This window comes from Podarcis vaucheri, assembly GCF_965113315.1.
Source record: "Podarcis vaucheri genome assembly, chromosome: 2".
NCBI lineage: Eukaryota > Metazoa > Chordata > Lepidosauria > Squamata > Lacertidae > Podarcis > Podarcis vaucheri.
In genome coordinates, this window is record NC_138760.1 from 41,290,047 (window position 1) to 41,314,755 (window position 24,709).

At 43.6% G+C, this 24,709-nt stretch overlaps 1 protein-coding gene and 1 long non-coding RNA gene across 5 annotated transcripts in view; one reads left to right on the plus strand and one right to left on the minus strand.

The window, feature by feature from the left end:
• The window catches only part of SEC14L1 (SEC14 like lipid binding 1), a 60,210-nt gene extending 40,884 nt beyond the window's left edge, over nucleotides 1-19,326 (plus strand). For 3 of the 4 annotated variants that reach the window (XM_082203798.1, XM_082203799.1, XM_082203797.1), the window contains 13 exons: nucleotides 412-540; nucleotides 1,370-1,601; nucleotides 2,071-2,180; nucleotides 5,120-5,309; nucleotides 6,366-6,454; nucleotides 7,690-7,760; nucleotides 8,534-8,705; nucleotides 9,466-9,600; nucleotides 12,179-12,313; nucleotides 13,885-14,136; nucleotides 15,027-15,205; nucleotides 16,940-17,041; nucleotides 18,803-19,326. In XM_082203798.1, the coding sequence (XP_082059924.1) occupies nucleotides 412-540; nucleotides 1,370-1,601; nucleotides 2,071-2,180; nucleotides 5,120-5,309; nucleotides 6,366-6,454; nucleotides 7,690-7,760; nucleotides 8,534-8,705; nucleotides 9,466-9,600; nucleotides 12,179-12,313; nucleotides 13,885-14,136; nucleotides 15,027-15,205; nucleotides 16,940-17,041; nucleotides 18,803-18,818 (1,812 nt within the window). In that variant the 3' untranslated portion in view covers nucleotides 18,819-19,326. Of the gene's footprint in view, nucleotides 1-411; nucleotides 541-1,369; nucleotides 1,602-2,070; nucleotides 2,181-5,119; nucleotides 5,310-6,365; nucleotides 6,455-7,689; nucleotides 7,761-8,533; nucleotides 8,706-9,465; nucleotides 9,601-12,178; nucleotides 12,314-13,884; nucleotides 14,137-15,026; nucleotides 15,206-16,939; nucleotides 17,202-18,802 lie in introns of those variants that run through there. The other variant, XM_082203800.1, reaches the window with a different exon arrangement.
• Nucleotides 12,103-24,709, minus strand: part of LOC309521950 — a 47,122-nt gene continuing 34,515 nt past the window's right edge. Inside the window, exons 2-4 of the long non-coding RNA XR_014214798.1 lie at nucleotides 21,418-21,551; nucleotides 16,917-17,116; nucleotides 12,103-12,235 (exon numbers count right to left, since the gene is read on the minus strand). This is a non-coding gene — a long non-coding RNA (uncharacterized lncRNA). The remainder of the gene's footprint in view (nucleotides 12,236-16,916; nucleotides 17,117-21,417; nucleotides 21,552-24,709) is intronic.

The following is a 24,709-nucleotide window of genomic DNA, read 5'->3' on the forward strand; positions in this document are numbered from 1 at the left end:
TGCTGAGAAACTAGCAAAGAGTTGCACCAATAACTTGAATGTCAATACTTGGAATAGTTCTGCTGAAATGCAGGGATTACACATGTGTCTTGCCTTTTTGGATCTTGAAATGGGACTAAAAACCAAGAGAACTGAAAACTCATAAACATGAGCTTTACAGAGCCCACTTAGGTCGATTACTATTTTAAAACCTAAGTCCTTGACCAAAGTACATTGGCAGTCTTAAGCCACTGTGGTTTACATTACATAGTGGTGCAGCTTTAAACTAAAGCTTAGTTGTGTTGTGCATTGGTGAGCACGCCAGTTGGCTGCACTAAAAAAGAACATTGTATGCTGTACTTCAGAATCTCTTGTGATACTTGAACAAATTTCTCACACTATGTGCCAACCTTTTGTTTCTCAACACCCCAGGTGCATCCAGACAATGAAGACTGGACATGTTTTGAGCAGTCTGCAAGCCTTGATATTAAATCTTTCTTTGGATTTGAAAGCACAGTAGAAAAGATTGCCATGAAACAATACACCAGCAATATTAAAAAGGTGAGCTTTCAAGTTTGCAACTCCTTGGCCTGCTGGCTCTCGATATTGCAGCTGGAGTTATTTTGAGCCCATTTGGGATTTGTCCGGCCAGGTTCGGCTTTATTGGTGGCTGCTCTTGTCCTCTATGAATGGTGCATTCTTATTTAGACAATATTGATTAATCTGCTCTTGTTGCAAATAGAGGAGCCTGCTTGTGCACTGACTTTGTGATTTGAAAATTGATTATGCGGTTCCTGGAATGCGTCATAGGTGCTTAAACTCTTTGTTATAACAAAGTAAATAAAGATACTGTTTTGTTTTGTTTTTTATCTCCCTCGAGGCAGTTGCCCAACTGCAAGCATGGCTTTGATTGGCAGTACTTTAAATCATACTGTGCCAAACAGCATGCGACTTTAGAAGAAGTTTCCCCACAAGAATAAAACAACTTGTCAAAAATAGGAGGTTGCCTAGCTTATTGTGCCCAGGCTTTAACCTGTATGTAGAGATGCTCAGGTGCCTTCGTCAAAAGTGGGAGCTCCATGCTTCCCAGACCAACTGTATCCATGCCTGGCCAAAAAGGAGTCGGTGGGCAAATGCATTGCCTTAGGTCTCCTTGTGACTTTTCAGTTGGTGTATCTTTTGAGTACCATGGAAATAGGTTCATTCTTTTCTAAGCTAGTTCATGCTCTTGGGGGGCGGGTGATGCTGAAATGTAGAAGCATGTAGTAGGGCTCTCACTTTCTTAGATTACATCTTGTTTTACATAAGGAAGAACTAATAGTGCAATTTTCTCTGAAAACCTATGCCCAAAGAGAAGTGCATTGACTAAAGAATTGCCTTGTTTTCAAAGGGCAAAGAAATAATCGAGTACTACTTGAATCAGCTAGAAGAGGAGGGAATTAATTATATTCCTCGTTGGAGCCCCCCGGCTAAATTTACGTTTGAACGTGGCGCATCTCATGTAAGGCGGCCACTGTCCCCTCCAATCAACATACCTGAAACTACCACCAAGGAGGGACTCAGCCCTAAGGAAATCAACAATTGCAACAATGCATCAGAGCCCACAGCTGGAACACCCGATGGTGCGTTGTTTGCCTGCCCTGTCTGCCTTTGGGGGTTATTTTGTGTGTCTCCATTAATATAACAGCTATAATTTAAGCAAGGAGTTGGTGGATCTCTATTTCTGTGCTGAATGTCTACAATTTCTGTAGCCAAACTTCATGATTTTGGCCACACAGCATAAATAACACAAACAACTGTACAGATATGTTTTCAGATATAAAATCTGTAGGTTGCATTTTATTAACAGAGACTTTGAGTGAGGGAAAGGCACCCATTATTGACTAGGGTGATGCCTAGCTGGAGCTGGTGGAAGAAAAACAGCTCAGCTAGTAGCATTTCATTCTTTTCAAACTATGTATTAAAAATGGCAGCTTGCTCTGCAAAAGGACAAGCCAGAGCTTCAACTTGAAGAATGTATACAGAAAGCCATTTGTTAATTGATCCAGCAATCATTGATTCTAATAGCATTTGTGTAAATAATGGTTTCAGACAAGCTGGATGCAGACTACATCAAGAGGTATTTGGGAGATTTGACACCACTTCAGGAAAGCTGCCTCATCAGGCTTCGGCAGTGGCTCCAGGAAACGCACAAAGGCAAAGTAAGTATCTGTCTGCGTGCTTGACTTCCCGTTCATCGGAAAAGTGCACAGCATGCAAGGTGGTCTGGCAGCATGTCAATAATCCATCCAAGGGAATGGACATTTTTACATAAGATGGCCTTGAACTAGTTTGAACCTGATACCTTTTAGTTTTTCTGTGTGCTGTAAAGTCTAATCTTTAAATCTACTTCCCAGAGTGCAGAGACCAGATGCTTTTATACTTAAAGAAAACAAAGCTTTGGCTTGGTAGCCTAGATATCCTTTCATATATGCTAAAGGTTATGTATTGTAGAAGCATAAAATTGAAATGTCAACAAATCAACCAGTTTTACTGTGTCCTGCTTGGAGATTGATTTAGTTCCTTGCAAGGAGGCTCCTGTTAACAACATTCCTCCGTTAACCACTGCCATGCCTTTCTCACAGCATAGATAGTTTGAAAGCATGCAAGACTGCACACTTGGGCAGGTGGTCCGTAATTCATGGAATGCTGCACTGAGATTATATGACTAGCATAAAAGCTAAAGGCCAGTTGGACATGCAAATACATCTTTCCTGCAATACCGCAACAGCCAAATTCCAATTTCCTGTTTTGTTCTCCCTGCCTTCCACAGCCAGTACTTCAAGAGTAAGCTATTTAAAATAAAAGTTAGCTTACTTCAGTTCTAAGTCTGAAGTTTAGGGAGAAAACTTCGCATAGGAAAGAGACGGGCACAACGTGATCCAGCGAATTGTGAATAACTGTGGCTGCTCAAGGAATGTACCCCACTAGTGGTAAATATGTATTTGTTGCTGTATAGCACACGAAGCTACCCTAAGTTTGAAGGGAGCTTCCCACATAGTAAGTACCTAAACTCAACTTGAATCCAAAGCTTCCAGCTCTACATTAGAAGCCACATTGTGCCCTGATCTCTTGGTGTGGATGTGCTACTTAAAATGGATTGTGGTTCATTCTAACTTTCCATCATTTGTTTTCAAAATCAATGTAGCATCCCCCCCGCCTCACCAGCTTGCAAAGTTTCTTTGCCCCTCTGCTCCCCAATGTGGTGGTTTATTCACACCGGCCTGTGTTTTTTGTGTTTCCTTAAGTTTTTCTTGCACTTTCCTTCTATCATAAGTCAGCTTGTTCACTCCTACAGCTTCCAGTTTCCATCCAAGATTTAGACATGGTCATTTTCTCTAGCCTAATATTATCTTTGGTGCTATAGGGCAGAAGCTCAGTTTAAATCACTTTTAAATCATGATTATGTCATCTTAGCATCTAGAATGTCTGATTTTATTTGGCTGCAGTAGCAGTAAAAAAAAGAGGATGCTTCAAGCATTACCTCTCACCACTCTTAAGTAATTTTCTGATGTAGAAGCCAAAAGTTGATTATATTTTCAAAATCTGGGCTGTATTTTGTTCCAACAGATTTGTAAGTACTAGTGCTCTTTCTTTCAAACCTGCTTATTTTTATGCTATCTGCCATACAACCAAGATCTCCTTAATTACTTTCCCAATATTTACTTAGTGGCTTGATCTTCACTGCAGATGTATCCCGGCTTAACTCTGTTATCCAGTTCACTGCAAAACCCTTGAGTGTTTGCCATTTCCCTTCTCGTCTCTTAAATGTCTTGCCTGATTGTACCCATTTTTCTGTGGATTAAACTAAAGAACGATGACATTTCCATCTGATTTTTTTTTTTTTTTTGGAACAAAAATCTCCTCACAGCTTTGATTTGCTATTTTCTCACACCCCGCTCTAGCTGTTCATCTCTTTAACACACGTTTTCACTCTGGTCTGCTTGAAAGTGGCATAAAGTACTGTTTTTCAGGATGGCATTGTAAGTCAGTTATAGTTTAACACAGATAGAGCAAAGGAATAACAAACAACTTTCTTACAAAGTGTTCAAAAACTTCCCAGCTTGCTTTTTCCCCTCTTGGGGCACATGAACAGCAATGCTGTGAATGGCAAAGTGTGCTGTGCTGTGGTCATTGTCCACAAAAGGGGGTAAACTGACAAGTGCTATTGGGAATCTCATTCAGATTTTTAATCCTATTTTTGTGTTTGTATGCGTGTGTGTGTGTGTGTGTGAATACGAGTCTCTTTCTTTTACTGATTACCTCCTATTAATTGCTAAAAGTCTAACAGCTATACTATAGCAGAAAACATACCAATACCCCATTTTACTATTTTCTGCTTTCTCCGTCTTTTCTTATCCAAATTTCATGGAATTTGTAGAGAGGGCTTCAGTAGTTTTCTTTGCTGTTCTCTTGATGCTTGTATCCCTGCAACCATGATGTAAAGACCTAAGTGGAGATACTGTAACCAAGAGCTTTCCAATCTGTGTGTCGTGACCCATTAGTGTGTCGGCTGCAGTGTGTAGGTGTGTCGCATGAACACTCCTCGTGCTCCTCCCAGGGAAAGGGATTACTTTAACCTCTGGTTTGCTAGTAAAACTGAATTGCTGTGTCACGAAATGATGCATGTCTAAAAAGTGTGTTACCAACATGAAAAGTTTGGAAAGCTTTGTTATAACCTGCATTTGTGGGCAATAGCTATTTTTCTTCTTTAGTTCTCTACTGCTGGTGTCTTCCTGGTTCTCCGTGAGTGAAAGGGATGGGGATGGCCTCATCTAAGAGAAACTTCCTTTTGACTCATGTGCACCATCTAAAGAGCATGCAATACATAACACTATTGTTTTATCAAAGATACCATAAGCCACCTTGGGTTGGCAATTTGCCTCAAAAGCTGGGTGTAAACATTAATGCAAATACTAGAACAAGTTATTTATGCAAAGTAGATTTAAATCTAATCAATTAAGGCAGCTGCCCCAGTTTTCTGCTCTGAGGGTGTAAAATGGATATTGCTCAGTAGCAAATAAAATTCACCTCCACCGTTTAGATAACTTTGGAATCAGATGGTTTGTAACTTTCAGCCCCCTTTCACTGATGTTTGCAGATCCCAAAAGATGAGCATATCTTACGATTCCTGCGTGCGAGAGATTTCAACATTGACAAAGCCAGAGAGATCATGTGCCAGTCCCTAACGTGGCGTAAGCAGCACCAGGTGGACTACATTCTGGAGACTTGGAACCCTCCTCAAGTACTTCAGGATTACTATGCTGGAGGCTGGCACCACCATGACAAAGGTAGAGTAGCCCTGCTGCCCTATGTAAGCATAGGTTGTTAGCCCATTATTCACTTTGGCTGGTATGTGTAGCAAAAGGGGCCATAGGAAAGGTTCTCTGTAGATTTTTAAAATGTCCCTTGAACATTCCTGCAGAGGTAGGAACAAAATGCTTCTGAATCACTATGCTGTTTTCAAGCATCTTTCGGGCAGGATTGAAGTCATGAAAGCATAGTTTTCAGAAACATGGTCCAAAACACACACACAGCGTGCATTTGTTGGAACAAGCGAGGAGATGTGTTTGTTATCTCTGCTTCTAAAGATAGTGTTTTAAACAAAATATTGCCACTGTTAAAATTACTCGGCCCCTGAAAGCTGTGCTTCAAAGAATAAAAGCTGGCAATAATGTATTCTGAGAAATTCAGCTTGATTTTTTAAATTAAAAAACTACCCTTCATGGTGGGGGGAAAATAATAACGCTTTACTGCATCAAGTTGTGCTTTAAGTGAAATACCTAAACTTTTAAAGGGGCTCACAGCAACTTTTGTCTTTTTTTGTGTATGCCAAGGATTCTGCTTTCAAGTACTAAAGCTTCTGCAGTTTTCTCACAAACTTATAAAAGATTTTATTCAATCCTCAAAGCCACACACTTTGGGTTAAAGAATAGTTTTAGGTTTTCATCTAGCTGCATTCCATTAATAGCTCAGACTGTAGGAATGTTAAGCTTTCCTAAGGCAGTTCTGCCTGAAACTGCAATTATTCAGATAATATTGACCAATACATTAAATTGGTCCTGCAGCCTAATTTTTATAGCTTTGTGCCAAGTTGCCAGCATTGTCCTGTTTCTTACAACGTTAATGAGAACATACAAAGTGTGTTTCTCCCTCTCCTTCACTCCAGGATTCTTGCTAATACAAGTTCCTAATGAGGTGGTGGAGTTAAGCTGTGCCAAAGTTCAGATTTCCTTTGCAGCCAAGGAGCATCAGTTGCTTTCATAGAAACTAAAGTTGCCAAGCAAACACTGATCATTCTAGTTGCCCTTGCAAAACCACAGTTGCCGCTGTTCTTTTTTGTTCAGATGGGCGTCCACTGTATGTGCTGAGACTTGGCCAGATGGACACCAAAGGCTTGGTGCGAGCTCTCGGGGAAGAAGCCTTGCTTCGCTATGTAAGTGCCTTTGATGCCATGTGTTTTGGTAGTGAACACAATGTTCCTGTTTTATAGCTCTGCTTCACATTAGAAAGATGAGCACACTGTGGCTGGCCTCGTCAATCTGTGTTCATTTTTCACACTGTTCTGCCAGAATATCAGAAGTTTTGTTTGGTTTTTTGTGGGTTGGGTGGAGTTGTCTTACTTTGTGGTTTACATATGCAGGAAGGTGAGGTGGTAGAATCCTGAGGTCATAGAGTGGCTTGCAGTACCTCCGGTTGTAGGTGGTGGGTTATTTTTTTTTTAATGTTCCCATTTTAAAAATAAAAATGTCAGCATGCAAAGGGGGAAAAGAAGCACATTAGGGGAGAGTTTCTAAGCCAGCTTGTTTCCCATTTGCCAGGTTTCTAGTGTGTACATTGGGGTTTGCAAAAAGGTGATTTCCCCACTGCAAAGTAGAACAGTCCTCTATATTACCTCGCCCCATAACATCCTGTGGTATAGCCAGACAAAAAGGTTATGGAGTTTGGTCTGTAGTTTTTCCCTGGGCCAGCTCTTGCAACTTTTTATCATGCAGCAGTTTTAGCTTGTCTGATTAAAAGAGGAGGGGAGAACTACGTATGTCACTTTGAGCTCCTTGGAGAAAATGTGGAATATTAATGCAATCAATCCAGCTTACCACAATATTAAATACCTGTTCTTTGTCAATAACGTAACCTATTCAAGAATGGACTAATGAGGTGGGCAGGGGGGTTACATTATTGGCAAACTAGCACATTTTGTTAGAATAAAATAACCAAGAACTCCAGTTTCCCTGCATATAGAATTCTGGCTGCTCCCACCTAGCCCAGGCCTTCCATTATCCAGAGGAATTTCATATTCTAAAGTCTTTCTTAATTGTATACTTACTCCAGTCTCTCTCCCCCACACCCCTACCTCACATTCCTACCACATTGGGGGGGGGGGGGACTCAGTTCAGTTTCTGAGACTTCCAAACATGAGGATGGGTAGCTTTTTCTATTATTGCTGACAAAGGTAAAGCAGAAACATAATGCAGAAATTAAGTTAGGGGAACATCAGAAAAGTCTGTAGAACCAGTGAATTGGGAAAGCAGGAACGGGATTATTATCTCCTTTCAAAGGTAAAACAGAGATGATAGAAGCAGTTCTCTTTGTCCCGATTTTTGCCATGGCTATTCTGCTAGAGCATCTCTGCAGTATCCGTGTTTCTCCTTTTTGTGTGTGTATGTTTAGGTTCTCTCTATTAACGAAGAAGGACTGAGGAGGTGCGAAGAAAATACAAAAGTGTTTGGAAGACCTATAAGGTAAAAGAGAATAGCTGTTAAATGAAATATAATTACTAGTGGAATGTGAAGTGTTGAGAGACTCCATGCTAATCACTCTAATATTGATTCATATGTTAGCTAAGGAGATATACTTGTGAAATTCCTGTGTATGTGGGCTCCAACCTGTCCCCGTGCCCACAGATGCAATGGCACGCCATGTTTGGCCACTGCAGTGCATCATGCCCAAAGCCATGATTTCAAAGTGAGGTGCATGGCCCACATATGAATTAGGAGGACACATCTCACATGAGTTTCAGCCAAACGTTTAGGAAAACATGGAAACCGGTTTTCCAGGCCTTATGTGACACTTGGAAGTAGATTTTCACCTGCTCCTCATTCAGGGTGAAGACAGGTTGTCATCCCTCACACCCAGAGTATAGATGAAAGGGAGTTTTATGACATTGGGGACTCCCTTGAACAGGCATGGTCAAACTTGGCCCTCCAGCTATTTGGGGACCACAACTCTCATCATCCCTAGCTAACAGGACCAGTGGTCAGGGATGATGGGAATTGTAGTCTCAAAACAGCTGGAGGGCCAAGTTTGGCCATGCCTGCCCTAGAAGCTTTGAATGTCGTCAGTTCAGTGATGCACCCAACAACTAAGACAAGGGGGGATAGAGTAAAACAGCTTTCTAGTGGTTGATACAAACCTCTTCAGCAAATCTGATTTTGGGGGAGCTGTGGGGAGGTTTTTGTTTTGTTTTAAAAAGACACATTTAGTAAGTTCATTGTCTTTGCTTTGGGGCAAACAGTTGTTGGACCTGTTTGGTGGATCTGGAGGGCCTGAACATGCGGCACTTATGGAGGCCTGGCGTCAAGGCTTTGCTAAGGATCATCGAGGTAGTCGAAGCCAATTATCCGGAAACCTTGGGGCGCCTCCTCATTCTGCGAGCTCCCAGGGTGTTTCCAGTCCTCTGGACACTGGTACGTTCATTTGCTTTTGTTTCCCTTGGGAACTGTGCTTTGGGAAATGGGACCCAGCCCTGTACTATAAAATAGCCATGGTCAACACTTGCAACATTGTTTTTTATAGGGAGCATCATTTCTGGAACAAAAAACAATTCAGTTACATACAGTAGTAATGTGGCCCGGTGGAATAGTTCACCTCTTGAACATGCCACTTTTATGAGTATCACCAATAGTAAAAGTATCCTCTTGAAGCCATTTGAGGATCCGGGGACTTGACTCACTTGGCAAGTCCTTGGCAAGACTCACTTGGCTGCTCCAGAGAAGCGGACACGGAGCAATGGATCCAAACTACAAGAAAGAAGATTCCACCTAAACATTAGGAAGAACTTCCTGACAGTAAGAGCTGTTCGACAGTGGAATTTGCTGCCAAGGAGTGTGGTGGAGTCTCCTACTTTGGAGGTCTTTAAGCAGAGGCTTGACAACCATATGTCAGGAGTGCTCTGACGGTGTTTCCTGCTTGGCAGGGGGTTGGACTCGGCCCTTGTGGTCTATTCCAACTCTATGATTCTAAGTGAGCCAGCTCACGAAGTTGCAGACAGGCAGAGCCACAGGGAGAAGCAATTGGAGGCTGTAATCTACCCCCTCTAGAAAGAGGAGTGGCTGCAGCACACCCTGCTCATTTAGATACCCCAGAACTTCCCACTGTGTCTCTGAAGCTGCCTCTTTCACCTCAAAGCCAGTGAGCTACCTTTTTAACTTAGCATTTTACTTGCAGGTCAGTCCATTCATTGATGACAACACAAGAAAGAAATTCCTGATCTTTGCTGGCAATGACTATCAAGGACCCGGCGGGCTGTTGGATTATATTGACAAGGAAATCATTCCAGATTTTCTTGGTGGAGAATGCATGGTAAGTAAACAGTAGTTGTAGCAGAACTGCATTCATTGATTATTTTCTTTATTCCATAACATTTCTACACTGCTTGATTGTAAAAACAACCACCACCCTGAAGTGGTGCACCTCAGATAAAAAGAAAAAATGTACAACCCTATTTTAAAACATGCAAACGTTTAAATACTAATACAGATTAAAATTACTTTAGCTTTCTAAACATTTGGGTAAAGGTAAAGGGACCCCTGACCGCTAGGTCCAGTTGCGGACTACTCTGAGGTTGCAGCGCTCATCTCACTTTACTGGCCGAGGGAGCCGGCATACAGCTTCCGGGTCATGTGGCCAGTATGACTAAGAGCAGCGCACGGGAATGCCATTTACCTTCCAGCCATTTACCTATTTATCTACTTGCACTAGACGTGCTTTCGAACTGATAGGTTGGCAGGAGCAGGGACTGAGCAATGGGAGCTCACCCCGTCGCGGGGATTTGAACCACCAACCTTCTGATCGGCAAGCCCTAGGCTCTGTGGTTTAGACCACAGCACCACTCGCGTCTGGGTAGGCTTGTCTAAACAGGAATGTTTTTAGCAGGTGCCGAAAATAGTACAGTGGAAGGCACCTGCTTAATCTGAATAAGCAGGGAGTTCCAAGTGGAATTGAGGTCTTACAAATGCAGAACGGATATTATGTGGCAACCTGTAAGTAGTGGCAGTTACACTGATCCAAGCGGTCGAGTGGCCGTGTGTAGGGTAAGGCGATCTTGTAGGCAAACTGGTCCCAGGTTGTTACGGGCTTTATATACGAATAGGAACACCTTGAACTTGGCCTGGTAGCAAATGGGCAACCAGTGCAGATCTCTGAGCAGAGCTGTGTTATATGCTGACATTGGGCCTCGCATCTGGCAGCACTCTTGCTGTGGCATTCTGCACTAACTGCACCTTCTGGATCAAGCATGAGGGAAGCCCCACTGTCGAGTGTGTAATTCCCCCTTCCCATTCCCTACATTCAGATAACTCAATCAGTGGAGCACACTGCAATTCTAATTAACAAATGCATCTAGAATCACTGGTTCCCTGAAAGGTTGTTTATACTCCTGCAGTTCTCAGGGTTACCCAACTTTGCTAATGATCACCTTGTGTGGCTGTTGCCATTTTGGCTGTAAAAACAACAGCACCAGGTGAATCGCATATATGGGGTGGAGGGTCTAACCCACTATATAAATTTTCCAAACAGACAAACTTGCAGTTTGGTCTTGTTGAACCAATATGAAATTGTAAGGGGTGGGACACACACACAGTTTTTAAAAACCAATTCACATGTCTCTTTGTTCAATGATAACTCACATCCATTAAGAGCTTTACAGTGGTGCCTCGCAAGACGGAATTAATTCGTTCCGCAAGTTTTTTCTTCTTGCGAGTTTTTCGTCTTGAGATGCACGGTTTCCCATAGGAATGCATTGAAAATCAATTAATGCGTTCCTAGGGAAACCGCCTTCAGACCAGGTCCGGGGACAGTCTGTCCCCCGACCTCTTCTGAAGGCTGGGGGGGGGGGACAAGGGCTTTTCTTCCCACCCCCAGCCTTCAGAAGGCTGTTCTGAAGGCTGGGGGTGGGAAGAAAAGCCCTTCTCCCCACCTCCCGCCCCGCAAGCTCCGGGGACAGGAGGGCTTTGCTGCTGCCCGCCAGCATTTTAAAAGCCCCCGCTGTCCCGGGGCGATTTTAAAATGCTGGTGGGTGGCAGCGAAAGCTTTGCTGCCGCCCGCCAGCATTTTGAGATCGCCCGGGACAGCAGAGAAGTCTCCGCTGCCCCGGGGGCTTTTAAAATGATGGGGGTCGGCAGCGAAGGCTTCGCTGCCGCCCGCCAGCATTTTAAGATCGCCCGGGACAGCAGAGAAGTCTCCGCTGCCCCGGGAAGGCAGGTGGGGGGAGCAAAGACTTTTGCCCCCCGCCGGCCTTCAGAAGAGGTCCTGGACCTCTTCTGAAGGCCGGCGGGGGGGGGGGAGTCTCCCCCCCGCCTGCCTTCAAAAGCCGTCTGGGACAGCGGAGAAAGACGCTGCCTTTCTCCGCTCTCCCGGGAAGGCAGGCAGGGGGGAGCAAAGACTTTCGCCCCCCGCCGGCCTTCAGAAGAGGTCCAGGACCTCTTCTGAAGGCCGGCGGGGGGCGAAAGTCTTTGCTCCCCCCGCCTGCCTTCAAAAGCCGTCCGCGATAGCGGGAAGCGCTTCCCTGCTATGCCGGACTGCTTTTAAAATGCTGGCGGTGGGGAGCAAAGCCTTTCGGCCCCCGCCGGCCTTCCTTGACCTCCTCTGAAGGCCGGAGGGGGGGAAAGGCTTTGCTCCCCACCACCAGCATTTAAAAGAGGTCCCCGGAGATTTCCCTATGGGCTTTCGTCTTGCGAAGCAAGCCCATAGGGAAATTCGTCTTGCGAAGCGCCTCCAAAACAGAAAACCCTTTCGTCTTGCGGGTTTTCCGTCTTGCGAGGCATTCGTCTTGCGAGGTACCACTGTACTTCTGAGCAGATTCTTTCTGAGGTGTGATCTGTTTGAGTAGAGATCTAATTCTGATTTTTCTCTCCCCTCCACCTTAATTAAATCTCTGAAGTGTGAAGTTCCAGAAGGTGGGCTGGTTCCCAAATCTCTATACCGTACAGCAGAAGAACTGGAAAATGAAGATATAAAGTTGTGGACAGAAACAATTTATCAGTCTGCAAGCGTCTTCAAAGGAGCTCCCCATGAGGTGACTTTCCTTGTTTTCTTTCTTGCATCCAATTGTCTATCCATGACAGACAAGCTCAGGTTTTCATTGGCTTGACATGGGCTTCATGCCAACTTTGTGCAATTAGAGGCGCTTCAGATGATATTTCAGCTAGTCCACTCTCAAAATAATTGTTCAGCTGAGTAGAGGAATCTTCTTCTCTTCCAGTTAGAAAAATGCTACCTTAAGCATTTTCTGTTCACAACAGAGGAGCTCAAATCTTATTCAGCTTTGTTCAGCTGTTTTGTTAGTAATGCAAGTCGGCCTCACATGGGCAGTTATTGGTAAGAGTGGACTTTCTGAAACATCTTCTTAGTTCCTTCTAAGTCCTTTCTTATGAGCTTGTGTTGGTGAACAATGCTGAAATAAGGGGAAGAAGTAGAGAGGCACACAACTCCACCCCCCATTTTTAGTCTAACATTGCTTTCCTGCAGTCTGCTAAAAGTGGTAGCAAGGGGGCTGCCTCAAAAGATAAAGGGGATCAAGCCCTTCTGGCCCACCTGTAATTTGAGCACTGCTCAAATTACTGTTTCTACTCCTGCTGTGAAGGCAAGCCCTGACTCCCCCCCCCCCTTACTAAACTATTTTTTTTGCAGAAAACAAGATGCAGTGCACTTTGAATACACTCAGTTGGTGCCTGTAGCATACTTTTAATCTACCTTTTTATTATGTAGTAACTGGAATAATATTGATGCAGTTGAGCCACCTATTTCCCCCCCCCAGCAGCATTTATTGAAGGGTCAGTTCTTTTAATCTACATTTCCTTAAAGCAGCAGGACAGAGATATGCTAGATGTAGAAACTGTCTTTCTACAGTGTCTTTTGATCACTGGGAAGCCTATATTATTATCTTATTACTTGGCCTTCACCTTAAGGTCCCAGGGCAGGTTACAACAATTAAAAACACATCATCACTAAGAAACCTTAACATTGCAAAAAACCACAATCACAAAAATTAGCATCTAATAAGAATAACAATAACATCTAATGAAAAGTAAAAAAGTATTTAGACTTCCAACTATTCTGTATTAGAAGTATTCAAGGCTGTTTGTAAAAAAGAGATTACTTTTCCCACGCCATGCTCTCTCATGCTGTTTTAATGTCCAACTATTGACAAACAGCAAGCTTTCAAAATGGCAGAAAGGGCTGCCACATTTCCTTGCTGTCATAAAGCCAAGGGTGAATTTGTCCCCCCCCCCTTTCCTATGGCTTCTGAAATAACATGTTTATTTATTTATTTATTTATTTATTTATTTATTTATTTATTTATTTGTAGAGCTTAAATGAAAATTGACTGTGTAATTTGACTTTGTACTGCTTTTTAAAATGTTTGTTTGTAAATGTTACGCAGTTGGATGCAGAAGCAATTAAACTCTTGCATCTGGTTACAGAATCCCTCATAGCAGGTTTTGTAGCAAATATAAACACAGTGGGTTTCTACGCCAGAGCATTCGAAGTGTGTGAAATTTGACAGCAGCGCCAAATTGGCTCTTCTCATTGAAAGGCTTTTTGCTTTGACCGAGCTTTTAATATAATTATCCTCCAACTCTCTAGATCTTCATTCAGATTGTGGAAGCTTCGTCTGTGATCACCTGGGATTTTGATGTTTGCAAAGGTGACATTGTATTTAACATCTATCACTCCAAGAGGGCACCACAGCCTCCGAAAAAGGACTCCCTGGGGGCCCACAGCATTACTTCTCCCGGTGGCAATAATGTGCAACTGATAGACAAAGCCTGGCAGCTGGGGCGGGACTACAGCATGGTGGAGTCTCCGCTTAGCTGTAAAGAAGGGGAGAGCGTGCAGGTGAGAACCAGCCTCTAGGCAAAATCCATGTTGTTAGGCTACTTTCAACTGGCTTCTACCCCAAACAGAAGTCACTTGAATTGGTAACAAGAGACTACAGCAGGGGTTGGGAAACCCATGAGACTCTTGATATCAGAGTCGTGGGTTTGAGCCCCACGTTAGGCAATGCTTTCCTTCCAATTCTATGCCCCTGCAGATGTTTTGACTCCCAGTGCACCATCAACCCCAGCTAGCGCAACTAAGTGATGATGGGAGCTGTAGTCAGTAATGCCTCAAGGGCTACGAGGTTTCCATCGCTGGACTACAGCACTCTTGGGGGGGGGCTATCTGATCACAACCAACAGTAACTGGGCAGATCTAAGAGAATTCTCAAGTTGCGATGAATAGCTGCCTTGTGTCATGAGTGGCCTTACTGTTTCCTGTGGAATGGTAAGGGATTTTAGGATGGTGCTGGTCAGTTTTCAAAAGGAAAGCCCTGGGATTGCCAGCCACTTCCTATCCCCAGATATATCAATCAAGCATTTGAGAAGAAGATCTAGCCAATGGGGGTTGAGGGAGTTGAGTATCACCACAACTGTAAGGCTGAAACACTTTGCAGCCCATCAGTTTCCCACAACACTAAAATGGCCACATGCAACATTATCTAGCTGTGAGTCCTGGAAGACCTGGTTCCTATGGTCCCTCTGGAGAAGGTGGGGCCTTGACTGATTCCAGCTATAAAGGCTAAATCTACTGATCAAGTTGCCTGCATGGGGTTGTTTCAGGACTGTTGTTGGAGTAAACAGTTTTAGAGAAGATTTATACTGTTGCTTCTTCACTATGAGTCGCAAACCAGAGTTGTGAACGAAGCTCATTGGGATCCCCCCCTCCCCTCCCTGCTTTGCTTTCAGGGGTCCCATGTGACAAGGTGGCCTGGTTTCTACATTCTCCAGTGGAAGTTCCACAGCATGCCTGCTTGTGCTACAACCAGCCTGCCTCGGGTGGACGATGTCCTGGCATCTCTCCAGGTCTCATCTCACAAGTGCAAAGTGATGTACTACACAGAAGTAATTGGGTCAGAAGATTTCAGGTATGCTTAGCTATGCCTTGGCAGGGAAGTCCCAGTGGAAAGACCCCTGAAAGGAAAAGCAAAAATAGTTCTTATGATTTGCTTGGTTGAAAGGCAATACTGTGAAGGCCTTTTAAACATGGAAGAAAGGTCCTTGCAGTCCTGCCACTTTGCCAGAATTGCTTAGAACAGCAATGCTGTGAAAGTACTTACTGCACATCAAATACGAGTATTAAGTAAAGTTGGCAGGAACTAGGGAAAGAAAGGGGGAGGGAGGGAGGGAGGTGAAGCTATTGTGAATGGAGTTACCTGACCACCAAGATCAGGGATGCAGCAGTAAAACTGCTAGCATGTTTGCAAAGCTAAGCAAGGTCCAGTATGGTTTCAAATTGGATGGAGGACCATGCGCATTTCAAAGGGTTGGACTAGATGACTGTTGGGGTCCATTTTAGCTCTACAATTCTATGACAAGAGATTGTAATCATAGGGAACTATTCAGGGCTCTAAAGCTGAAAGGATCCAAAAACTGCAAGTACCGGTATATTTTGTGAAGGAGCAGATTCTCATGAAGCCAAACTCGTATGTGAAATGCCTACTTGAATACCTCTAATGGTGGTTGTGTGCAGAATGTGTCTAGAGTAGATAACCTGAAAAGTTGGTTGCCCCTAGTTTCAGATGCAGTTGGGCCCAAAGATCACAAAACTGCCTCACTCTGGCTGCATAGTATTGTGCAAATCCATTGGCATATTTAAAACCTCTTGGCTTGGATACGACTTGCATTTAAGGAGAGCTTTTAAACAAAATACCTGGTTCTCATTCAAGAAGGTCAAAAGTGAAAGAAATCTCTTTTGAATTGAAATTCTTAAATATTTTCCTACTGAATCAAGGGTTAAATTGAAATTTAGATTGAAGAAAAGAACCCCCCATCCACTCTGGTTCCACCTTACCATGAGATGAGCAACTTTTTAATTACCGTATTTTTTCGCCCTATAGGACGCACTTTTTCCCCTCCAAAAATGAAGGGGAAATCTGGGTGCGTCCTATGGGGCGAATGCAGGCTTTTGCTGAAGCTTGGAGAGTGAGAGGGGTCGGTGCACACCGACCCCTCTCGCTCTCCAGGCTTCAGGAACACATCCGCAGCCTAGGCAGCCCTACGGGAGGTCCGGCAGGGATGTCTAGGCTGCGGATAGCAGCCTGCCGCTTGGCGGGCGGGGCGCCCTGTAGCAGAGCGCCCCTCGCGCCGGGCAGACATGGGCCAGCCCCACAAGCTCGGGGGACAGCAGGGAGGCGCAGCGCCGCCATCCCGCTGTTCCTCGACCTGGTTCGGTTTCCTCTACCTGCTTTTGGGAGGGAAATAAAGGAAATTTCCCCCCCTTTATTTCCCCCCAAAAAAACTAGGTGTGTCCTATGGGACGAAAAATACGGTATTATCATTTCTGTTAAGGACAACATTCCTTTTCTGGGAGCTCATATGCTGCTGGTGGGCAGAGAGTATACAGAGGTTTTTTATATTAAAAAAAATAGTGCAACAAACCGATACAGCTACTGTTCTGGAAAGCACAGGATAATGCCAAGGTTGCAGGTTCGATCCCTGTATGGGATGGACTAGATGATCCGCAAGGTCCCTTCCAACTTCTGTGATTCTATGTATGAGAGTGGGAGCTTCCACCCAACCAGCATAATTAACGAAAGCAAAAAGCAAAACAAAAAAACACACAAGTTTGTATAATACCTTACTATCTGTCTCTTTTGCAGAGGGTCCATGAGCAGCCTTGAATCAAGTCACAGCGGATTTTCTCAGCTCAGTGCTGCTACAACCTCTTCCGGCCAGTCTCACTCCAGCTCCATGATTTCCAGGTAGTGCCACTGCCAGCCAAAAGCCAGTTGATGAGATGGCCGGACCCTCGTCTATGGCAGCCAACTGCAATACAGCTTAATCATCTGTGACAATTGCAAAAACAAAAAACATGTGGAAGGCCTTTTTATAGATAGTAAAGTAGCTGTGTGTGCATTTAAATATACTGGTTTTGTTTTGAATTAGAGCTGAAAGCGTATCCAGTCTTAATGCGGTAACCATAGTATTTCCCCCTTTCCCCAATCATAAACATGCTTGCACAAATCCTAACCTGGACATGCAAGGGCTGTTTTGCAATGAAAGGAGTAATCAGTGTGGTTGAGAATTTATTTTTTAAAATACCATCCTTTCAAGACATTCTATAGTGCATTAGAAATCTAACCTAAAGCTCCTGCCAGTGAAGTTCTCACAAAGCTCGAAAACACTTCCTCCTCTTGTGGCGCTGTGAGAGTCTTCCTCTGCTTCTGCCCAGCATTTAAGTATAGAGAAAGGCAGTAGCTAGAATACTTGACATTTCATGAAGTGCCAGCGGGTGCCTGGCTGAACTGTTTACCTTTTTCTCTAGCTCTGTCATAGGTGAGTACTGCCTTCGGCAGAGGAAGCAGGATTTCTGGTCTTCTCAGGCAGCCCTTTTGACATTCATACATTTCACTTAATCTCACTGCTAAGGGCTTAATAATTCCAGCTTTGGGCATTGAAAGGTTTTTCAGGTCTATAAAGTTACACCTCTTAGCACTGAAGAGGACAGAGCAGACTTGTTTCAACATCCTAAACTTCCGGAGCCCCATCTGCCCCAACTTGCATCTTTTCACCCTGAACCCACTGAATGCTGGCATCTCTTCTGCCAAGAGCTGATGAGTGGAAGGGGGTGGCTGCTCTTTTCACAGATTCTTATCTGTCCTACAACTGCAATGAAAATCTCACATGTCACTAAGATGCCACCGCATCCTGTCCAGAACACATGTGTAGTCTGCTGTGGCTACAATTATTGCAGCTTCAATTTTCCTATAACCAGGGCTTTAATTACTATGCTAAGTGCACTTTTAATCACCCTTCCCCTGCTACTTCCTTCATATTTGAGAGACTTCAGCTTGAAACCTTGCATGTATTTTTTGGAAAGCTCAAAACATTCAGCCAGTCTTAAGTTTGCTGTGTTGCATCGGACCTTAGTAGCCAGCTAGTTAAAACATTTCAGAGGCTGCAAATTACTTGGAAAAGCGGGTAATGGCTGAAGTTGTATCCTCTTCAACCCACCCCAGATCTGAAATATATTGAAAATAAAAGCCCCTTGTTTATAAATAGAACTAGGCCAGAGAAGGAGCTTGTAGAATATGATGGTGCTGTGCTCTGTGGAAATTGGTTTAGGATCAGGGTGCCAAATGCCTATGTTTGTTTAAAGGCTGTAAAACGCTGACTAAAACAGTTTTCGGAAGAATTAGACAACTAACACTTGTGGTGCTTGAAGTATTAGGTCAAGGTGACCCTTCAAGTATTGGTCAAATTGTAGGAAGGGTGGCAGAATATACATTAGGTCACAAACTCACACATGCTCTCTTGCTCTCTGTGATAGCTGCTTAACTAATAAGACACACACCCCTGTGGTTTTAATGCTTGATATGCAGTCATGAACATAGCTCCTGCCTCAAAGCAGCATAGTGCCATGTGCAGCCAGTTAGTGTTCCTGGTGCAAAAGGGCATGTCCTCTTTTTTTCCCCACTTGTAAGGGATGGTCCCCTCTTTCTCTCTCTCTCTTTTTCTCTCAGATGGCGATTTTGCTGACAGCTGTAAAGAAACCACTTCACTCAACAGTCCACATCAGCTCAGAGATGTCTGGCTTTGTAGTTACAGCCACTTCTCCTGTCTGAAGATCTATTAAGTTTGCTCAGAAGTGTCCCATATGGGGATGCTTTTTTTCCTAGAAGTCAAATGCATCTTTCAGAGCTCAAAGCACAAACACTTGAGGGGGTCCATACATCACAAAAAGCAGCATTTTTAAAAAATGGAGTGCCATGCCAACAATCACCTACCAAACTTATCCTCTTCTCCATAGTGTGTGGTCCTACCTACGCGATCCTTCCTTCCTGTCAGAACTGATAATTCTGCTGGTCCTACCTTTACTGAACTTAACAACTTTTCCCCTCCCTCCTCATCTGTATTCATGAACTTCATATCAATTTCTGTAAATGTTTTGTAAACATATTACCTCAATCTTGGTAATAAGATAACGGTCTTTAAAAGATTTTTTTTATTTGTATCAATAATAAATGTGAACTGTTTGGGAAAACAAGTCTGAATTATTTCTTCCCAGCTGAAGAAGAGGTGGTATAACAGGGCTGAGCTGAGGAAAGTCAAACTACTGAATTCTCAGTGCCATATATGACTGCCCCCTTTTTTCTTTTACCTCTCTGGGGCTTAGGGCAGGTAGTACTTCCAGACCTCAAAGGGCTCATCTCTTATAAATCAATATTTTTTAAAAACACCTCACTATGGAAATACAGCTGGCAGACCTACTACTGTATTCCATACTCAAGCTCTCTTTATTCATGTATTACAAGCCCACCCCCTTAAATAGTTTGTGTGATTACAGCAAGAGAGGCTAGCTATCCTGTACCATTAAGCAGAATGAGGCAAACACTTCAGGCAGAATATGCTAGGGGGCAATAGGGACAGACCCTGGCAGTTCTCTTTGGTTGGGAGGTGCCATACACCCAGTCCTGCAGCCCTTGAACTAGCTTGCTTTCCTCAGGTGCACTGAAGGAGATTCCACGTGGCTACTACATATGGAATGTCCACAGGAATTGCCACCATGCCCTTTGCCACAGGCAGCAAATTATTTTGGGTTGGTCGTGTGTGTGTGTGTGTGTGTGTGTGTGTGTTGGGAGCAGGGGTGGGGAACTTAGCAGTCCTCTACATATTGTTGGGCTGTTAGACAACTAACACCATTGCTAGCCATGCTGGCTGGGGCTGATGGGAGTTGTAGTTCTGCCGCCCTTGCTATAGAACAGGCATGTCCAACTCACAAGAGACTGCGATCTGCTCCCATTATAATTTTTTTTTTTTAAGGGGAGAAATCGCTAACCTAAAAGAACGACACAGCGGTAACTGCTACTTTCATTTCCTAATTCATCAGCTGATTGCAATTAATATATCAATAATCAAAATTAAATCAATATATCAAGAGGGGTCCCACAATCAATGCAGGCGACCGGTTGGACATCACTGCTGTAGAGAGTGCAGTTTAATCAGCCACAGGATAGATTCAAAAATTGAGAGGGTTCAAGAGTGCAGCAGCTATGAGTTGAATTCAATTCATGGCTATGCCTTTCCATTTGCACTTTCTGCTTTCACTGAAGACAGAAGCTACGTAAAAGTAGCAGACCTTGGATAGGTATAGCTGCTTAACGTGGGCAGCCTGGTTACAGGGAAGAATGTGGCCCAGAACCAAACTTTCTGTGTATTATGCTGTATCTGTCAACCTATGCTAAGGACAAGGGTCACCTAGGCACCCTTGGGTGCCGGTGCTTCCTAGGCAATTGCAAAGGGTCTCTGTAAGTATCTTTACAAAATTCTACAATGCGCAAGAGGCCATTTCTTCTTCCTGGTTTGCACTGGCTCAGCCCCTCTTAAACTGAACATGCCCTCCTTAGGCACACCCACCTTTTCATTTTTCGGAATACTGCATGTCTTTTGCTCTCATGAAACTTGCACCCCTTGTACAGCTGAATATACTCAACTCGAGGGTGACTGACTGGTGCAATGAGGATGTCAGGCTGGGGGAAAGATTTCTTGAGTATTCATGGGAGCAGATTCCCAGGAGATCCATAGCTTGTGTACAAATATGCTTGGTATATTCTGCTGAAACACCAGCACTTAGTGCCTTGACCTCTCTTTGTTTTCACCTCTGTCAAATTACCAATACATACTTGCAGGTGCTAATGGTAATACCTTGTCAGTTCGCCTCTACTGCCACCTACTGGTACCTTAAAGGTAAAGCGACCCCTGACCATTAGGTCCAGTCATGACCGACTCTGGGGTTGTGGCGCTCATCTCGCTTTATTGGCCAAGGGAGCCGGCGTACAGCTTCCGGGTCATGTGGCCAGCATGACTAAGCCACTTCTGGCAAACCAGAGCAGCACACGGAAACACTGTTTACCTTCCTGCCTATTTATCTACTTACACTTTGACGTGTTTTCGAACTGCTAGGTTGGCAGGAGCAGGGACCAAGCAACCGGAGCTCACGCCGTCGCAGGGATTCGAACTGCCAACCTTCTGATCAGCAAGTCCTAGGCTCTGTGGTTTAACCCACAGCACCACCCGCATCCCTGGTACCTTAGCTTCCCACAAATGCTGTATAAATTTTGTATAAATTGTATCCTACCTTCCTTCCCAGTTCTGAGATCAACATACATTCCTTTCCTCTCTTTCTCAGCAGGCTGTGGGAGAGTGAGTGGTCCAAGGTCACCCAGTTAGCTTTGCGGATAAGTGAGCATTTGACTCCAGCTCTCCTCTAGTCTGTAAAAGATCATGTAGACTGATGTTACTTCCAGATATTATTTATTACATTTATGTGCTACCTTTCCCCCCCCAAGCTGCTCAAGGTGGTGCATATGGATCTCACTCATCCCATTTTATCCTCATGTCAACAACCTTGTGAGGTACGTTAGGCTGAGAGATGGTGACTGGTCCAAGGTCACCCAGTGAGCTTCCCGGATAAATGGGGAACTGAATTCCGGTCTTCCAGGTTCTTAGTCGGGCACTTTGAACCATTACTGGCCAAACTGTATCTTCTGTAGGAAATTGGGTCAAAGAGACATGTGCCTTGCGAGGTTATGGATTCCCAATGAATCTGCACTGGGCAGAAGAGGTATTTTCTGCATCTGTCGCCTGATGCAAACAAGAAAGGCATATTCCTGTAGGAAATCCTCTTAATGACTGTATCAACAACAACCAGGTTTCACAAACCTTGGCCTCAGCCTTTTCCAGAAGCAATGCAAAACACAATAGGCCTCAGATTAAGTTTTTAATGCTGGCATTGAGAAAGCAGGAGAGAAACTGAGATTAGAGAAGCTAACAGGTTTTAAACACCATCTAATGCAAGTCTCAAATATAGAGCTCAGCATCATTTCAAATTATCACTGGTTTTAAAAACAAAAAACCTCACTGTTCTTATTTCATTGTCCCTAGGAAATTGCATTCAATCCTACTTGACAAATGTTGTGTGCTGGTTCACTTTGTGGATTGCCATGGATAGCTCCTTTCCAGTCCTACCCAACAGACACCACCTCACAACAATAAATATAATAAATAATACAAAATAGGTAAACATTTGCTTGCTTTGCATAATTTGTATAGCATGCTGAATTTTGAAATGTTCCTGGCGTATACACAGCCCTACCTATGTTCTTCCCAGTCTGAAGGGTATAAACCTCCTTCTCCCCAGAGAGGCACATTGTCAACACAATTGAAGAAACACGAGGTTATGAAACTAACCTATACCCAAACAACTCAAGGAAGCATTGTCATAAAAGTGTCTCTCACTCAATGTAAAGGAACTGTGAAAAACACTCTCTGAATTTGAAGTGGAGATTATCTTAAAAAGAGAAAGCATTGCCATTCACTGCATGTCAAGTTCGAGCATGCAATGTTGCTTCCATGTCCTTAATTTAAAACATCTTGATCCAGTCAGGATGCAATGCTGAGTACCATTACATGTGTGAGCATTGGGCTTGTGTGTGTCGCCACATGAAGAGGTTGGGAGCTTTTACTTCCGTTTTTAATCCGTTATGTCCAAGCATGGAGCTGTGGTTAATCTGAATTGTGGTTTAGGGAAATGAGCCAATATAATAAATTGTGGTTTAAAGTTAGCTTATTCTCCTAAATCATGGACTGGCCACACTTTGTCCAGGTTCTGACCAAACCAGTAACTGCGGTTAGTTGAAAGCAGAGCAAAAGCTTCTAATTCTTTCCTTGTGTTGGTGCTGAAGGAAGAAAAGGGAGTGTAGCTCATGAGTCCAAGGCTCAGTTACAAAATGCTGAAGTAAGAAGTAGAGGGTTTCCCAAGGCTTTGAAAATAGAAATTCACTTCCTAATAAGTGAATGAGCCTACTTCACTCAGGGTATAAATTTACATGTTAATGGTGGAGAGTCAGAAATGTCCACTAGGTGGTGCTAGCAATCTTTATAAAATCAGGATCACTTTCCAAGCATAATGTCTGCAGACCTGCATTTAATCAAAGCTGAGGTCCTGCCAGTTCGTGGTACTTGATTTAGCTGAATCAAAAGGCATAGTGGACTCTATAGCCCTGGCCTGTAAGTAAATGACGGGATGTTTCTAATGGAATATGTGCCAGAATTGCACACTAGATTTAAAACTCAATGTAGACGTCACTAAGAATCACAATATTTGCTATGGTAGCCCATATGATTCATATTATTGTTACTGTGAGGAGGAGAAAGATTATGGTACCCTTATGCCATGGCTGGCTGTAACAGATCAATAAAACAAGTGGACCCCACACAAAGTCCAAGCATAGTTAAACACAATAGCAAGATTTGCCAGTCCACACAACTGTGCTTCTGACGCACAGATCCTGAGGATCTGTTATGAGTGGAATATGCAATTGAAGAAAAGTTACTCTGGAAATTATTAGGTACCTTCCAAATAACTGAAATCTGAATGTTTCTGTGGCGGGGAGTTGCACTAGCTGCTCATAGCTCCCTTTTAGGAACTAGGATCTAATTTTAATCCAAAGTTCCTATTCATTTGTATTCATTTGCACCAACTTAAATATTAAAATGCCCTAATCCAAATTCAGTTAGTTGAATTTAAAATGAATTTGCACACCATTTCATTTATCATGATGTACAGTGGTACCTCGGGTTACAAACGCTTCAGGTTACAGACACTTCAGGTTACAGATTCTGCTAACCCAGAAATAGTACCTAGGGTTAAGAACATTACTTCAGGATGAGAACAGAAATTGCATGGTGGCGGCACAGCGGCAACAGGAGGCCCTATTAGCTAAAGTGGTGCTTCAGGTTAAGAACAATTTCAGGTTAAGAACGGACCTCCAGAACGAATTAAGTTCTTAACCTAAGGTACCACTGTACTCATTTCAATGTTTATAAATGTATTTTTTTATTTGTGCATGACACAAAAATAACAACAGTGAATGCACTACTATGGGGCTGAAAGGGGTAAAAGCTGCCTTTCTGAAGCTACAGAAAGGGAAGACCCCCTGGCACTTGCTGCCGTTGTGCCAATAATTTCAGTGTGTGCTCAAATTACCGCCTTAGAGCAAGTTGGCTAGAGACAAATTAGAAATGGCTTAAGGACTTCAATCAGTGTGAAGACGGTTTGAGAAACACATCACTGACTGACTGACCGAACCCAAAGGGTGCTCATCAATGGTTCCTCTTCATCCTGGAGAAGAGTGACTAGTGGGGTGCCACAGGGTTCTGTCTTGGGCCCGGTCTTATTCAACATCTTTATCAACGACTTGGATGATGGACTCAAGGGCATCCTGATCAAATTTGCAGATGACACCAAACTGGGAGGGGTGGCTAACACCCCAGAGGACAGGATCACACTTCAAAATGACCTTGACAGATTAGAGAACTGGGCAAAAATAAACAAGATGAATTTTAACAGGGAGAAATGTAAAGTATTG